The sequence below is a fragment of the Oenanthe melanoleuca genome, chromosome 9 (assembly GCF_029582105.1).
Source record: "Oenanthe melanoleuca isolate GR-GAL-2019-014 chromosome 9, OMel1.0, whole genome shotgun sequence".
NCBI lineage: Eukaryota > Metazoa > Chordata > Aves > Passeriformes > Muscicapidae > Oenanthe > Oenanthe melanoleuca.
The window spans coordinates 13,186,028-13,203,401 of NC_079343.1; the positions used below are offsets into that span (position 1 = coordinate 13,186,028).

At 47.8% G+C, this 17,374-nt stretch overlaps 1 protein-coding gene across 3 annotated transcripts; it reads right to left on the reverse strand.

Annotated features, from left to right (window-relative positions):
• Positions 1–737: 737 nt before the first annotated feature.
• On the reverse strand, positions 738–16,918 carry DHX36 (DEAH-box helicase 36). 3 transcript variants are annotated; one of them, XR_008841182.1, is made up of 26 exons: positions 16,634–16,918; positions 16,399–16,520; positions 15,455–15,656; positions 14,789–14,827; positions 13,479–13,649; positions 12,722–12,801; positions 11,788–11,862; positions 11,495–11,661; positions 10,865–10,946; positions 10,284–10,424; positions 9,689–9,791; positions 9,317–9,404; positions 8,431–8,486; positions 8,258–8,322; positions 7,642–7,785; positions 7,045–7,162; positions 6,312–6,410; positions 5,620–5,793; positions 5,281–5,367; positions 4,604–4,687; positions 4,406–4,505; positions 4,235–4,325; positions 3,773–3,893; positions 3,073–3,225; positions 1,935–2,531; positions 738–1,729 (listed from the first exon to the last, which is right to left on the reverse strand). XR_008841182.1 is itself a non-coding variant. In XM_056498698.1 (25 exons), exons 1-25 carry the CDS (start codon positions 16,835–16,837, stop codon positions 2,346–2,348), a joined length of 2,952 nt encoding a protein of 983 aa, XP_056354673.1. In that variant the 5' UTR covers positions 16,838–16,918; the 3' UTR covers positions 738–2,345. The 3 variants fall into 3 exon arrangements, 1 of the variants encoding a protein (XP_056354673.1); XM_056498698.1 differs by having other exon boundaries at positions 738–2,531; XR_008841183.1 differs by lacking the exons at positions 738–1,729; positions 1,935–2,531 and adding an exon at positions 3,332–3,504 and having other exon boundaries at positions 3,114–3,225.
• Between the last annotated feature and the right edge of the window lie 456 nt (positions 16,919–17,374).

Sequence of the window (17,374 nt, forward strand, 5' to 3'; positions counted from 1 at the left end):
CCAGTTGATGTCATTTTTGTCAGAGAAATGACATCTCTTCAGCAAACACTGGCATTTTAGGTTTTCCTGTTGTGTAAAGATAAACAGCAGCATGCTGTGTCCTACCTCCTGTCACAGCTCCCATTTACCTGTTGGTAAAAATGGTAAAAAGGACCTGTTGGACCTGCAGCAATGGCCTGGGACAGCAGCTCATGCTGGGGGTGGGAGATGGGAGAAGTTTCCAGTTCCCTCTGCTGGGAGAGGGGCCCAGCTCAGCTGCTGGGAAATCCTGTGGTGTTAAACACTGCAGGGTCTGTGCCTTCCCCCAGGGCAGCTCTGCTTCCTTGTGCCCATCCCACCCTCAGCTTGAACTGGCACTGCCCAGCCACTACACAACATTTTCATTAGAAAAAATAAAAAAATAAATAATTTTTAACACTGACTTCTCTATCACCACTGCTATTGCAAAGGAAATCATGTAAAAACTCAAGCCCTTCATCAGCCCCTGTGCACTGTGAACACACAGTCTCCTTTTTACCTTGGGTGGGTTTTACAGCAGCACCTCCTCTGTAATTCCTGCCCAGCTCTCATTTCTGCAGGGCAGGGCTGGGCTGCTCCCTTCCCCCTTCCCCAGCCCAATGGGAACTGGCCAGGAACTGCAACTCAAAAGTCCCACCTGTGCTGTTCTGCACATAAATCCTCCTGAACTTGATCATCAAGGTCATTTTTGCAAAGAAAAAAAACCCAGCAACAGAACATGGAAGAAGGGAGAAAAGTTGTATTTCCATACATTTTTTCTCAAGGATAAACCTCAAAATCTGTAATAAACTTCATTATTCAAATAATCTTCCATAGCTGGAGATCATTCAAAACAGAACAACATTCAAAACATTGAGAACAGTTGAAATAAGACTTGCAAAAAAAGACTCTTAATGGAATACTATAACCCATACATGAACTTCTTTATAAAAAACAAACAAAAAAAAACCCCTTGAATGCAATGAAACCTTAACATACAACCCAACAGGACTTTTATCTAACCATGCTTTCTGTAAATCTGCACTTTCAGTCAGTAGTGATGATGGATGGGGACAGAAAACAAAGGAGGATTAATTGAATGGGATGAAATGCACAAATGGAGAAGAATTGCTGAAGATTGTTTCCTCCCACTGTACAAATTCAACGAGTGTTTTCAAGTTTAGTTTAATTAAGCTGTAATTATCTTCTGTGGAAGTGTTGGTGAGCAGACTGCTGCACAGCTGGAATAACACAGCAAGTATAATTACTCACCACACCTCATTAAAAAAAAAACCAAACAGTTTAGGTATTACTAAGCAGTATTTCAGCAAGTTTTTAAAATATCTGTTACCTGATGGGTAAAAAACCCAAAGAAAACAGCTACAGCAGGATAAGAACCTCCCACTATCCAACAGGTGCCTTTCTGTCCCTCCCACAGCACAGAAGAGATGCAAACACACACTGCCAGCAGCTGCAGTGCCTGAGCAGCCCCAGCTCACCCCACAGGTTGTTCTCTGGGTGCAGAGCTGTGGCAGCTCTGGCAGTGCTCTCAGCTGCAGTGCCTGAGCAGCCCCAGCTCAGCCTGCACAGGTTGTTCCCCAGGCACAGAGCTGAGCTCTGGCAGTGCCTGAGGAGCCCCAGCTCACCCCACAGCTGCTCCCCAGGCACAGAGCTGTAAGAGGCCCTGGCTCTGCTCTCAGCTGCAGTGCCTGGGGAGCCCCAGCTGCCCCAGCTCCCCAGGCACAGAGCTGTAAGAGGCTGTCTCAGCTGCAGCAGCCCTGTCCCTCAGCTGCAGCAGCCCTGTCCCTCAGCTGCAGCAGCCCTGTCCCTCAGCTGCAGCGCTCCCCCTGGAAGCGCGGCGTGAAGCTGCAGCAGCTGTGCAGGGCTCCCTCTCAGCTGCAGTGCCTGGGGAGCCCCAGCTTCCCCAGCTCCCCCACAGTTGCTCCCCAGGCACAGAGCTGTAAGAGCCCTGGCTGTGCTATCTCTCAGCTGCAGCAGCCCTGTCCCTGTCTCAGCTGCAGCGCTCCCCCTGGAAGCGCGGTGCGAAGCTGCAGCAGTGTGCAGGGCTCTCTCTCAGCTGCAGTGCCTGGGGAGCCCCAGCTCCCCCAGCTCCCCAGGCACAGAGCTGTAAGAGGCTGTCTCAGCTGCAGCAGCCCTGTCCCTCTCTCAGCTGCAGCGCTCCCCCTGGAAGCGCGGTGCGAAGCTGCAGCAGCTGTGCAGGGCTCTCTCTCAGCTGCAGTGCCTGGGGAGCCCCAGCTCCCCCAGCTCCCCCAGAGTTGCTCCCCAGGCACAGAGCTGTAAGAGCCCTGGCTGTGCTGTCCCTCAGCTGCAGCAGCCCTGTCCCTCTCTCAGCTGCAGCGCTCCCCCTGGAAGCGCGGCGCGAAGCTGCGCGCGGCCGCGTTCTCCTGCGTGGTGATGAGGTCGATGATGGCGCTCAGCAGCGCCGTGTCCCGGCTCCTCACCGCCGCCCAGTCCACCGGCCGCGGCCTCTCGATCTTCTCCTGCAGCAGGTCGTCCAGCTCCTGCCTCAGTTTCTGGGGAGTGGTGTAGAGAAGAAAGGAAAGGAAAGGAAAGGGAGGGGCAGTTAGAGGTGCACACAGCCCCTCTCCTGCCCCTCACTCCTGCTCCTCTCCCCTCAGCTCATTCCCACACTGCTGTTTTCAGGATCTAACCCCTCTCTAAACCCTCTCTCTCTGGCTGTGATGCCTCTAGCCCACCCAGCACTTAGCTGACAATTTCAGGATTAAAAAGACTGGTTTAAAATGAAAATAAAATTTTAAAAATGTCAGGTATGATTTCTGGGATCTAATATGAAACAGTTCTATAAAACCCACTAAGAAGCCCCACTCCTGTTTCTATACCCATGTGGGTATCTCCAAGTCATCCTACAGCTTCTGTGCAAAATTGAAACTCTTGTTCACTTTGTGTGCCTGAACTGCTCGCTGGGAGTGCATTTCAAACATCCTCTCCCTGAGTGATGAATCAATAGGCACACAGGAGTATCAAATTCACAAACCCCTAAGCAGAACCAGTGTTACACTGAGCCTTCCAGGTACATTATTTTGAAACAGTCACCTTGACCAAGTTTGCTATTTTTTCTGGAGACTGGAAAACAATCCACTCATCCACAGCGATGGTGTCCTGGTCCTTGTCCTTCTGAATGGATATATCCCCTCCAAAGAACAGGAGGCAGTATGGAGACACCTCTGTACAATCATACAGGTAAATCTGCACAACAACAGAATTGTCTGATCAGCCTCCAAATACCTCAAGTGCCATCAGTAATCCTTAATACTCCTACAGAATTCCACAAGAGCTTTACTCAGTTACTCACAAATTCTGAAGATGCATGAAGCAACTCAGTTCAAAAAAAGTTACATGAAATCAGATTGAACAAGGGCAAAAATGGTCCCAAAGTCTTTCAGTCTTTCACACAGTGGTTGAATCAAACCAGATGCTCCATAACAATGAGAGGAAAAAATGTCAGCATATTGAGAAGTGTTAAGACTGGATTGAAATGAAAAAAAAAAATAAACTCAATAAAAGAATTTACACCCGTTACTGTGAGACCTTAAAAAACCCAAATCCTCCAAAAAACCCCAAGAACTAAACGCCAGAAGTTCATTATTTGTGGTGCCATATCCCCAGTGTCACAGAGGACATCATCTGATGGTGTGCCCCAAGGAATGTTCACATCCCCTCTGAGCCCTGGCCCAGCCCCATTCAAAAAGGGATAATAAAACAAATAAACCCCACAGGCACAGCCCCCACTCACACTGCTGGTCCTCATCTTCAAATGGTACACAAGCCAGTTATAATGGAACTCTGTTTCCTCCACATTCACTGATTTGGGATGGATATTAACTGACCCATCTGTCTTGGTGCAAACCTTCACCCTTCAAAGAAAAAACAACCAAAAAGAGTCTGATGATACAGGAAGTGATAAACCAACAGCCCAGGATCCCTGGGGTCTCTCTCCCCAAATAACCAGAAGTGACAGAAGCAGAACTGCTGCTGTAGAACCCTTCAGAGCAGTGCTACTGAGATGTAACATTATCCATGGCATGGTAAGGTCACAAATAAAATCAACAATCCCATCCTTCTCAGAGGAAATACCACACAACCATGACTCAAACCTCAAAGTGAGATTCATTCATGCACTCAAGCCACTGCTTCACCTTGCCAAATTATGCAGAAAACAGCTTGAATACAAGCCAACATTAAACCAAACCCTCACATTTTCCTCTTCTTGCTGAAGCTGGGCCGGATCTTTGCCACTTTGGGATAGAGGCCAGCACAGATGACTGCTTTGAGCAGCTTCTCATTACCTGCAGGAGACAGCAAGAGAAGTGAGGCAGTTCTGCAAGCTTTCAGCTGGGATAAATTCTCCCTCTCCCTCCAGAGTCACCTGAGTTGGTGTTGGATTTGGGATCCTTGGGGTTTCTGCTGTTCACAAATCCAGCTGCAAGGAGATGCTCAGCAAACTGCCCTTTCATGTTATGCAGCATCTAGGAAAGAATGAAAAGGGCCCCAGAATGATGCTTGCCAAGGGCTCCTCCTCCTCCCCACACACAGGATCCTGTCTGAAGCTGCAGGATGCCCCTACCTGCAGGGTATTTGAGGACAGGAAATATTCCCAGCAATAGTCCTTCTCATTCCTGAAACCACAACTCCGAGCCTCCTCCCAGCCCTAGGGGTGAAAACCACAAGGTGTTTGTAGGTAACACACAAACTGAAGGTCACCAAGCAGCCACGTGCTCCCAACATGGAGAAAGCAAATCCTCTGATCTCTCTGTGTCTGTGCACACAGCACAGTGCAAACACAGCTCCACACCATGCTGAATCACAACCTTCCTTTTTCCCTGGTGGGCAGTGATGCCTGGCTGTGCCTGCCAGAGCACCCTTTGGTGTAATTAACAGTTCTGGACAGTAATTGCATTTCCCAGGCCATTTATTTCCTCCTCTCCTCCCCCCAACACAATACAGCACAATGTCCAACACTTCTGAAGTTGGCTTCAGCCTCTTTTACAGACCAGAAGGACAGGAATTAACAACTTCAGCAAGGTAACTATAATAGTATGTGTCCTTTGTCTTTTTCATAAATCAGGTCACTGGGCCTGGAGACAATGCAACACTAGAATGGTGAAAATCAGTTTGGTCTTATGTTTCTGTAGAAGCCAAACAAGAAAACAGAGCATAAACTGATCAGCTTTTTCTTAGCATCATCTACATTATTCAAATTAAAATTCTAGAAGAAAAAAAACCACATGAAAACATGCTTACAGTGAAAGCATTCACCACAGTCAGATGGTCACTTTTTGAGTTCTTTGACAGCTCCTTTCTTCTTGCATCTGCGATTTTCTCTTTGCCCTAAAATTAGAACCCAGACTGACATGACAGTTCTCTTTTCCAAATTCAGGTGCATCTGTACAGCAGTACTTTGTAAATTAGTTATTTCCAATATTCCACAGGATAAAATGATAACTCATAGCATGCAAAGGCAATCTCACTAGTAAAAATGTAATTACCAGGACATTAATAAACTAGAACACCTCACTAAGTCCCAGCATCCTCCTGAGATTCTCAAACTCCCACATGGAATTGCTGCCTGTGAGACTTTACCAGAGGGATGACAAAAGGGTCCTTGAAGCTGAGGCTGGCTGCAATGGTCAGCACAGGGTCCAGGCAGCAGAACAAAGCTCCAAACAGGATCATCTTCCCAATGTGTGGCTCCACAGGCAGCCGAGCCAGGTGCACACCCAGGGGAGTCAGCTCCTCCTGCCTGTCCAGAGCATTCTGCAGGGCAGAGAGGAGAGAGCACACACACAGTGTGAAACAGGGACAGCTTCCCTGGAACAGCCACTGCTACACAGGTATCACCCACAACATTCAAACCAGATGTTTTATTCATGGCTACAACTCCTTGGTACAGGGATCACCAGGGCAGGAGTCAGCAGAACAAATGTGCCCTGAACCTCCTTCCCAGCACCAAGGGAACAGTGACAAACCTGCTTCTCCCACCTGCCTCATTTATCCCAAACTCCTCATGACCCACCTGGAACAGGAAGGCTGGGAGGCAGCAGGGGGCACAGAGGAGGGAGTTAAACCAACACCTGCAGGGAACTTAAATGCAGGGTGATGTGTCTGTCTGGAGCCATTTGGAAAGTCCCTCAGAAGCACCTGGATTGTGTGAAGTGCCCCTGTGCAGGGAGGCTCCTGCACAGAGGGGAAGGGCTGCAATGCCCCAGCTGTGCACTCAGACCTGCCTGGGAACACACACAGCACCCCAGCTCTGCACAGAGCAAACACTTTACCAGCTCCATGAGGTGATTTATGGCCAATGTCACGGCATCACAAGATGGGGGGTCCATCAGCTTGCTCAGAAAATAGGCAATTCCACCAAGCTTCAGGATCTGAAAGAACAATCACAGCAAAAGCCTCCAGCAACTGGAGAAAGACAGTTGCCTAAAATTGCAGTAACAACACTCATTGCAATAGTGTGAGTAATTCACTGCTCAAGTTAGAATTGCTTTAATTAAGAACTAAGGACAAAAAAATGCATTAGTGATGAAACTTGTAGCAGAAGGAACTGTTGTTCATTCCATTCCCATGCACTTGGCATTCCTTCTGCTTGCATAAGGAATTCAATTCCAACTGCCAAAAAGGGAAATTCACACCAGTTCTAAAACTACTTTGTAGTAAAATACTTTTATGAAATCATGCAAATTGACTCACTGGCATTCTCACTGAAGCTTCTCTGATTGAATGATAGGTGATATTTGGGGGACAGCACAGCCCAAATTTTTGTTAATGGACTTCACCTTTTATTGCTACCAGCCAGTTCTGTTTCCCCTGGTTTGATGCACCCAGATACAAGTGTGCATTTACAAATGTTGCTGCAATTATTGGCTAAATACACTGCATTTCTGGTGCAACAGAATTTTGGTTTAACAACCCTAAGCTCACAGTTGCATTAAGTTATTCTCTCAACCACTTATCCCAGTGGAGAAGTAGGTAATAAATGTATTTGAAGATTGCTCCATTCACCTTGATTTGTAAGCAGAGCTCTTCCAAGGGTGTCCTGAGGATCTCAGGTAACTGATAATCATCCAGAAGGCTGGCACGCAGCCCGTTGTACAGGTGGTAGCAGTGGCCTGGCTGAACTCTGCAAGGATTTAAGGAAACAACTCTTTTAGCTTTGGTCCTTTCTTGTGGGGTTCTCTTCCCTATGAAATTGTGACATTATGGTTCTGTTTGTTTACAAAGGGCTTCCCAAAACTCCTCAAGGAATTAGAACTGAAGTGTATTCAATTGTAAAAGCCACTTCAGAAACACAGACCCATCAGCAGGAAAAGGCTGAGACCACAGAATTTTTACACCATTTCCACTTTACTCTATCAGCCTCATAAATCAGGTATGAGGGTAGTGACAACAATGAAAATAAAATGCAGGACATTCTTCTCTAGGAGGGAAACTCTGGAGTTAAACACAGCACAAGTCAATTCAGCTTCTGAGGAAGACAAGGAAATCATTCCCTGCCCAGGAAGGAGCCAGCAGTGCCAGCACATGCAAACAACAAAGAACCTTCAGCACTGCTGGAAACTCAACATGCCCACACTTCCCTGAGCACCCCATTGTTCCCACCTTCCTGCTCGACCCTTCCTCTGCTTGGCATTGGCTTTGCTGACCCACTCAGCTGCCATGGTGCTGATGTTGTTCTGGGTGTCAAAGTGAGTCTCCTTGATTTTCCCTCCATCTATCACAAACACCACGTCATCGATTGTGATGCTGTTGAAAAAAAAAGAGGGAAAAAAAACAACTTTTCATCTTTGCAAGGGTGACCTATAATCTGGTTTGGCCTCTCCTTATTCCCTCCCAAACAGAGTCAGCAATTACAAAAATCTGGAATTTCATTAAGAACAGTTTAAGGAAGAGCTGATTTACTCTCCTTGGTCTGGCAGAATCCCCCACTTGGGTTCTGCAGAGAGGACAGGCAGCTCAGATTATCCTGTACAAATTATCTTAGCAATTGTTTAGTATTCCTGTAGTTTAACTGTTCAAAACAATGTAGTTGGTTCAATTGTTTAAAACAATTATAGGAAAACTCTGTTTAGTCTATAAATATTTCCAAAGACAAAGTGTTATACAAATACAGAAATGTATTTTCAGGAACATCAAGCAGGTTTATACTTCAAATGATCACTTCCATTCCTTCTGTTAAACACACAGCTTTCCTGGCCCTGGGCAGCCAGGCACTCACCTGGTCTCTGCAATGTTGGTTGCAATCACAATTTTCCTCACTCCTGGTGGGGTCTTCTTGAACACCTGTAATTATCCAGGGCACATTTAGGTCTTTGCCAAAACCAAACACAGGCTTCATTCTTTTTTGGTTTTTTGGTAGTTGTGAAATATTGCAATAAAAGAGAAGCATACCTGAGTCTGGTTAACAGTAGGCATCAGTGAATGCAAAGGTATGATGATGAACCTATCTGCAAGTTAAAAATCAGTAAGAGATATGGTATAAGTACAGAAACTTCCAATTTTACAGGAAAATCTATAAAATCAATGCATCTATGCAGAACAGAGAAAACAGGCTGCAAGTCAGGCTACTGCCTCTTGCTCTGAGATCACAGGTATTTGTACCATAACAACAAATTCTAAAGTAAAAAGGTATAAAGGCCTTTTCTACGATGCTATAAAATTACAGGTGCAAGAAAACATATGATGTATAGTAATTTAGACTTCCTTTTTAAATTTTGAAGTTTAATAATTGGTCAAATTTAATACACAAACTGACACTCAATCTATCAATAAAGTGTAATTCTGCATCTATGGAATGTACACAACCACACTGCAAGGCACCATCTGAACAGTCAAGAGCTCAGCTAAGATAAGTGAAAGGGAAATATGAGAGATGCAAAAGGACAAGCTGAAGTGTGTCAGACAGGCACAGAGTACTTGAGAGTCTGTAAGAAAGCTTCTCAAAGCAACAGGATTTAACAAACTATCAGCAAAGCAGGGGAAGCTGCTCAAGGATGAAGGCAGAGGAATGAACACAGAATGGAGCTCAGTTTTGGATGGGAGCTCTCCCAGCTACAGGAAAGGACAAGAGGAAGAAGATGCAGGTCAGGTTTTTCAGATTGCCACTCCCACACTGAGAAAAAGGAGTTGACGTTAGCAGAGGAAAGATACCCCAGACACACAAAAACTGGAGAGGAGATGAAGGAGAAAATGAATCCAACAATCACAGCAACCCCATGCAAAAGGAGTCTGCCCCCAGTGCCACTGCCAGAACTCCCACTGAGAGTTTGGGTTTTACCTGACTTAAACATGACTTGAGACATCAAGATCTCATGCAAAGTGCTGATGTTATCCCAGCCTGGCAGAAACACCAGAATTGCACCATCCTACAGGGAAAAGAGGCAGCAAAGGGAAGGGAGGTCAGAACACAGCACACACTGCACAGAGCCAGCTCCCTGCACTGATACATGGGGGGCCTGGGAGACCTGAGACCCCAGTGACCCAGTCTGCAACAATCCATCTAGGGGCTTTTCTATAAAAGAGCTACCTGCATGTATTTATCTGAATGTAAGAGTAATTCAAAGTTGTTCAATTACTTAGAAGAGCAAACAGAAGTTTCTCTTCTTCCTGTGCACCAGCCAAAGGCAGTGCCAGCTCAGTCCCACTGTACCTCCTCTTCCAGCACAATGTGTCTGATCAGTGCTGCCACAAGGTCCAGGTCCACCTTGTCATCATCCATCATTTCCAGGGCATCAATGGTACTTGCTGAGTACCTGCAGCAGGGAAAGCACAGACACTGCTGAACATGCACAGCCAGGGCTCCTGCTCCTGCTGCCTGGCTCTGAGTGAGCCACCCAGCCAGGAACCACCTCCCACCAGCTCAGCTCTCTGTGCAATTCCTGCACCTCCAAAGTACTCTCCACATTTAATTCAGTGGGATTATTGCCAGCTCAGAACAGCTGAAGAGTGACCATGTCATGACTGAACTGTCTTTGAAGCACTTCCACGACCTCTCTGCCTCTCACTCATGAGCCAGGGACTGACAGTTTGTATTTAGGTAATGAACTGAAATTTACCTTGAGCAGCTCAGGGGAAAGGGAGCTAATCCTGCTGTCTCTAAAGCCAGCCAACTGTACAGGCACTCCCATCACCATTTCCCACCACCACACTTTACTAAAGCCCAACAACACCATACAGCACTGATTCATGGCTCCCACTCCAGAGCTGCCTGAAAACTGAAAGCAGAAGAGAAAGCTGGGCCCAACCTGCCCTGCAGCTGCCTTAGGTAGGCTGGCCACTGCTCCCTGTAGATCTCCTCCTTCTCCTCCTTCTCTGGCCTGCTGACACGGCCCTGCATGAAGCCCTTCCTCCAGTGCAGCCGACGGTCTGTCCTCTCCGGGGTGTACCTGCACAGACAGCAAACAGCTCCATGGCAAACTGAGGGAATCTGGAGCAGCTGCACTCTCCAAACCATGGGCAACATGCTGTGCTTTAGCTAGACCATGTGTAAGAATATTCAGTTTCTCTCCTGACAGAAACCTTACAAAAGCAGGGACCAGCCCCAGTAAGCATGAGAATGTGTAGGGAAAAAAAGTGAACAGCAAGAAAGACTAGTTTGATTTAGAGACCTGAAAATTCACCACAGCAACAGAGAAACTGTTCTCCCCCTCAAGCCAATATTCCCAGGCAGCTGTAATTACTGTACAAGGTGAGCCTTAGTAAGTTTTCTGTTGAAAAATACAGGCAATTCTTCTTTATGCCAAGTTAATATTTGAGCATACATATACACTAAGCTAAATATCCCCCCCAAACACTCTCTGAAATGATGTTCAGAAAAAACACTTGCCTCAACTTCTCAATGACATCTTCCAGCAGGTATTCCACCACTGGGAAAGTGAACCCAGGGATGTGAATCATGGGGCAATGGTCTGTGGAGGGAGGCAGAACTCTGTTTTAAAACTACTGATGAAATACTGCACTGAAAGAACAGAAGCAATAAATAACCCTCAGTATTTCTGCAATATAGCTGCCATGTCTACAGGACATTTCCAACTGTCAGGGAAGATGGCAAGTTCACCCCAAATAAGGCTGCTGAATAAAAAAAGCACAGGCAGTATTCTGCACACCAGGATGTTCCACTGGCTCCAGCTACTGGAAAAAGCTGGGAGACTGAATAACTCAAAGTTCAATCTGCTTGCCCACCCACAGAAAGAATGCTAAAACATGGTAAATATTTACTAGGGAAACACTCTGGATTCTGTTTCCATAACATGTCTGAAAAGCAAAACCAGAAGCAATACTGGGTCATAATGAGATAAAACTGAGACAAACTGCATTTTCAGCAGCTGGCAGGTATTTGTAACACTGAAGAAATTTCTTCTTTTGATACAAATCAATTCTATAATTTGAGAACTACACTATACTGTAGAAGTCTAAATAACTTAAGAGGAGCACTCCTAAGAAGCATTTCACCTACCAAAGTACTCAGAAAACTTCTCTGCATTTAAAGTAGCGCTCATCAGTATGACTTTCAGATCCAGTCGAACATTCAGAAGGTCTTTAACAATGCTCATTAGAACATCTGATTGAAGATTTCTTTCATGGATTTCATCAAGAACTACATGACTGATGCTGGACAAGTGCCTAAAATAGTCAGGGAAGAAGTTAAACTTTTGTTTGTAGAAAAAATAAAAAGCAGAGCCCTGACTGTTTGGAACAGCTCAGAACTCATTTCATAATTGCATTCAGTGGTTAAACAAGAGCTCTTACTTATCTGACTGGAGCCACTGCAGGACAATTCCCGTGGTACAGTACAGAATTGAACCTTGTTTCCTTGGCAACCGACTGAAAGAGACACAGCAACAACTCCTCAGCTCTCTTCTGTATTTAACAAAATACTTTAAAACCTCAAAACCTGCTGCAGGTGCCATTGATGCACATGTGCCTCACCCTGCCTCCCTCACTCAGCACCAGGGCAGGAACACGAAATTAGGTCACTGCTGCATCACTTCTGTGATGGGGAATGGAGCAGGAGAGGCCCCAGCTCCCAGGCACCTTTGGCACCTCCTGCACTCTCCAGGCTCACACAGAGGGCACTCACATGCACAGCACTGGGAGCAAAGAGAAACAGCAGAGAGATTCTAGGAACTCCAAACAAAATGCTGGGAGGGCTGAGCTCTCCTCTCTCACCAGCAGCTCTGCTTCAACAATAGGGTTCCATTATGTGCTGGTACCACTTCAGGTTTTTAAATTATAGCCCACTACAAATGTAAAAGTTTTGGCACTGCAAGCTGTCACTGCACCTAGTACATGGGCCCAGGGAATTAGTCCATAAATATATGTAGCAAATACACAGCTTCCCACAGAAATACAGTTTGGAGCATTCTCCCCTTTAGCATTTTCACTTTTCCTTGAAATTCATTGATTAGGGCCATAGCTTTATTTCTGCCCAAGGCAGAACCTTTTACAAGAGCTGAAAACAGGACTTATGAGACAAAGGCTGACTTAGGCTAACCACTGTCACATGGGGCATAAAACACAGTAACTGCACTCAAACCTCCTCCTAAAATTCAAAAACCTGATTCCTTCCTTGCAGGAATTCCTTCAGGGGAAAATATCATCAGGAAAGCAGTTATTTCATTTTAGAACTACTTTTCAAATGGTGTCCCTTGGATCCCAGCAGGCCTTGCCAGGGAGTGCTCACCTCTGCAGGCGGATCTGGTAGCCCGTGCTCCTGCCATTGCCACAGCCCTCTGCCCTCTCTGCAGCCACCCTCTCAGCCACCTGAGGGAAGAAAATCGGGCTGCTCATCAGCAGGAACACAGGAACTGAGATGGTTTGTAAATAACAAAGAAGTGCCCTGGGAAGCACCTTTTCTCCTCCCCTGAGAGCAAGACTTTAGAGGAACACACCCACTTGGGCACTAGCAGCACATTCCCCTCTCAGCAGGGTGGGCTCTGAATGCCAGATTCTTTCCTGCCCATTAACACCCCTATGGAGGGTCGGACACAACATTAGTGTTTATATTAACTGGCATTTCCCCTGCCCAAACACATTAAAATCACAGCTACCACCGTGACTGAAGTCAGAGAAGGAGAAGGAGGAGGCTGCAGTGCCAGTACTGCACCGACGGCCAGATCTCCAAATCTTGTGAGCATCCAATCGGTGCCCATGAGCAGTGTCACTGAGGGATGGCAGTGCCCATGAGCAGTGTCACTGAGGTGTCACTGAGGGATGGCAGTGCCCATGAGCAGTGTCACTGAAGGACAGCAGTGCCCATGAGCAGTGTCACTGAGGTGTCACTGAGGGATGGCAGTGCCCGTGAGCAGTGTCACCGAGGTGTGTCCGAGGGACAGCAGTGCCCATGAGCACTGTCACCGAGGTGTGTCCGAGGGACAGCAGTGCCCGTGAGCACTGTCACCGAGCTGTCACCGGGGTGTGGCCCGGGGCGCCGTGCTCACCGAGATGGCGCTGATGCGGCGCGGCTGCGTGCACACGATCCTGCAGGTGGAGCCCAGCCCGCGCTCGATGTGATCGTCCAGGATGAACTGTGTCACCTGCGTGGTCTTGCCGCAGCCCGTCTCGCCGCTGATCACCGTCACCCGGTGGCTGTTGATCAGCCTCACCAGCTCCTGCAGCCACACACGCAACAGTTACTGCGCTTGTAGCAAGCAGGCTGCAGAGCATTCTGAGAAATCCCTGCCCCTGGGAGATGAACGCTGTGCCAAGTATCAGCAGCTGAAGATAAATGCTCAGCTGCTTCTTGTAATGCTACTAAGAAAGTTTAGTTTAAACCTCACAGAAATAATTTCTGGATGTTTCCACTTCCCATGTGTAGGGTTTAAAGCATACCTGACCTCAACACTAGCTTTAAATACTTTAGATCCTGTATGAAAACAACAGAAAAGAACTAAAATGAAAGCCTGGAATACTTTCTTAACCCTTCTGCTTCCTGCATGGCTCCTGTAGATCTCTGGAGACTGAACACAAGAGTTTGCCTGTTGGACTCCAAGCCTGCACAAACTAAAGGTTTTCAGCACAATATTTTAACATTTCTTTTACCAACAGGAACAGTTTCCCAGCCTCCTTCTCCCCACCCCAAGGACTGTTAAGTGGAGTACAACTATTTTAAGAAACAAATGCTAACAGAAAGGACATCATAGAAAATAGAGAAACTGCAGGAAGGAGCTCACTAATCACCCACTGAGCCTGCAAAAGCAAACACATCAGAATACTCCATTTCTACTGCATACAGGGGATACCAGCCTAAGAATTAACATCAATTAATAACAGCATTACTGTCACTGACCTTTTCCTGTGACTGGGAAACTAATGGCACTGAGGGCCAGCAGTGCAGCCATTAAGTTTGTGGCTAAAGCTAAAAAGGCTTAATTGCCATTATATTCAATTCTAAACTGGCTAATTGTTAACAAAGGGCACAATTTTATACACAGAAGAAAGCATAAGAATTTGAGTCACCAGGAACCTTCTAGAAGTTTAACTGGCAGAAAAAGAAGACCTATACATTATTAAATGTATGTAGAAGCCATGTATTCCCATGATATTCCCAGTGACATTCCCATGGGGAGGCTGTGCTGAGCCCCCTAACACAACCAGTGAGGCCCTGGAACTGTCTGGAAAGAAATCAGGGTCAGAACCTGGGAGGTTTCTCCCCTCCTGAAGGCCACCAAGGATTGCTGCCAGCACAGGGCACAGCTGCTGTCCCTGTTTTGGAGCACACAGCACAGAGTCTCTTTAAACACACACTCACCTCTCTCATCTTGTACGAGGGCAGCTTCTCTCGGAATCTCTGGGGAAAAAGAAAATGGTTTCTCTTTAAACACCTTTTCAGCATTGAAGCAATGGAATAGATTTCACCTCTAATCTGGGCTAAACTGAAAAATAATGACAAGCTGCTCAGCAACACTTGTATAAACACAGGCCTGTGGGAAATCACTTTAATGCCATGTGTGGTTTCAGTTTGGGTCAATCTAGAAAAATGATTTCAGCCCCACAGTTCAATAGGTACTGGTAAACCCAGGTGCAAGAGCAGAGCTGGTATGGCAGAGAGAGCTGCTGCTCAGGGTAAGACAATTTTCTATATGTGGCTGTTCAAAACAAAACCTCTGTTTTCAAGAGGCCATTCCTTCAGAGCCCAGGGCTGTGCTTTCAGTTTCAGACACAACTGCAGAGATGCAATCCATGAAAAAGAGAAACCCACTCAAATTTAAATTTCAGATTCTGTTTCTGAAATTTGCAGTTTCATTTTAATCCCTGTTCTATCAATAGTATGAATTTTATGAATTCTAAAGATAATTTTTAGCAAAAGCAACATCATTACAACTTTCTAGTAAATTCTAGACATTATATTTTCAGGTTAGCTTAATATAAAAAAAAACCCAATGAAAAGTTTTCAACTTAACACAGGGAAAAGTACCTGCATTTCAATATATCTGGGATCAGATCTCTTCTTCATTAAGTCTTCTTTAAGTTGTTCATCTAAATCAGCATCCTGCTCAGTTTTTTCACAGAGATATTCCACATCCAGATCCAGGGATGTTTTTTCCCAGGTTGGAATCTGTCTTACAGGAGCTTTTTCAGCATCTGGTTTTGCTTTGGGAGGCTGTTGTGGAGCAGAGCTGCAATCATAGAACAAGAACTTCAGACTCCTGACATGCAGAGTGCAGGTGATTACATCCAGCAGTTAATGAACCAACAGTCCATGGGAATAAAGAACCATGGAATGGTTTGGGCTGGAAGGACCTTAAATCCCACCTAGTGCCACCCCTGCCATGGCAGGGACACTTCCACTGCCCCAGCCTGGCCCTGGACACTGCCAGGGATCCAGGGGCAGCCACAGCTGCTCTGGGTCTGTCACTACAGAAAGTCACCAAAACATCATCAGAGAGTTACCACTCTATCCACTGCCCATAACTGGATCCCTCATTTCAGCAGCCCAGCCTATTCCAGCTATTCCTGAAAATCATTAATGAGTCCAGAACAGACCCTGCCTCAGACACTGTGAAAATGTTCCCAAACTGCACAACAACTGAAAACAGAAGCCACAAGCCACCTCTGGAAGAGTAACTCCAGAGGCCAAGGGAGCTGAAAAATCCCATTTATCTACCTTAGCAGGCCTTGCAACGAGTTTTAAGTTTTATGAGTTTAAGTAGAAATTTAACCCCAAACTCAGCAATAATGAAAGTTTTACAGCAGTGACTACAACTACATCAGTGTGACAATACACGTGGAAAAACTGGAGGATGTTTGTTGAGCAATACGCTCAATAAAGGTAAATCGGTTCTGACACATCTTCCTGTCGGCTCATGGAAAGCTTGTGCAATTCAAAACAAACAAAAGAGCCGGTAATTATCTCTTTACCCTTCTTCATCCCCGGACCACCAGGACATGGCTTCTTGCTCTTTGTCGTTTCTAGTCTGGACAGCGTTCAGCAGCTGCACGATCTGCTCTTCCCTGCGCTCGTCCATGCGCACCACGGCTCTCTAGGGCAGAAAGCAGAGCTCCGTCAGTGAGAGCCACGGCGGGCGGGCTCCGCTCGCTCCTCGCCGGCCCCGCCGCCACCTCCGCACGGGCCCGGGCCCGGCCGCGCCCTCACCTGCTGCCGGTCCGCGTCCCGGTTCTTCTGGCCCTGCTTGCGGGCGTACCACAGCCCGATGTCGCGGCCCTTCAGGTGCCCGGGGTGCCGTCCCCGCCCGCCGGGCCCGCCCGCCGCGGAGGTGGCGGCGGAGGCAGAGCCGCCATCGCCGCCCCGGCCCCGGCCGCGCCCGCGGCCCCAGCCCCGGCGCTGCTCGTAGCTCATGGCCGCGGCTGCCGGCGCGGAGCACCCGGCACAGCCCGGCACAGCCCGGCCCGGCGCGGCTCAATCGGCCCGGCGCGGCCCCGCCTCATCCGCCGGCTCCGCCCGCCCCATCCGCCGGCACGGCCCACCCCATCCGCCGGCACCGCCCGCCCCATCCGCCGGCACGGCCCGCCCCATCCGCCGGCACGGCCCGCCCCATCCGCCGGCTCCGCCCGCCCCATCCGCCGCCGCGCTTCCGCCCGCCGCGCCGCCCCGTTCCCTCATCGCCCCATCGCCCGCGGCGCGCCCGGCCCGCGTCCTGTCCCCACAGCGAGCCGGGGCTGCGGGTTCGAGTCCTCACACCGACCCATCCCTCAGAGCCCGGGTTCGAGTCCCCGCACCGACCCATTCCTCAGAGTCCCGGGTTCGAGTCCTCACACCGACCCCAACCCTCAGAGTCCCGGGTTCGAGTCCTCACACCGACCCATCCCTCATGAGTCCCGGGTTCGAGTCCTCACACCGACCCATCCCTCAGAGCCCGGGTTCGAGTCCCCGCAT

Excerpts from the sequence above, each read along its gene's own strand:
- DHX36 (XM_056498698.1), bottom strand. The coding sequence starts at position 16,837 with ATGAGCTACGAGCAGCGCCGGGGCTGGGGCCGCGGGCGCGGCCGGGGC. Across the intron at positions 16,521-16,633 it reads GGGACGCGGACCGGCAGCAG|AGAGCCGTGGTGCGCATGGA; the intron begins GTGAGGGCGCGG and ends TTTCTGCCCTAG. Across the intron at positions 9,405-9,688 it reads ACATTGTGCTGGAAGAGGAG|GATGGTGCAATTCTGGTGTT; the intron begins GTACAGTGGGAC and ends TTTTCCCTGTAG.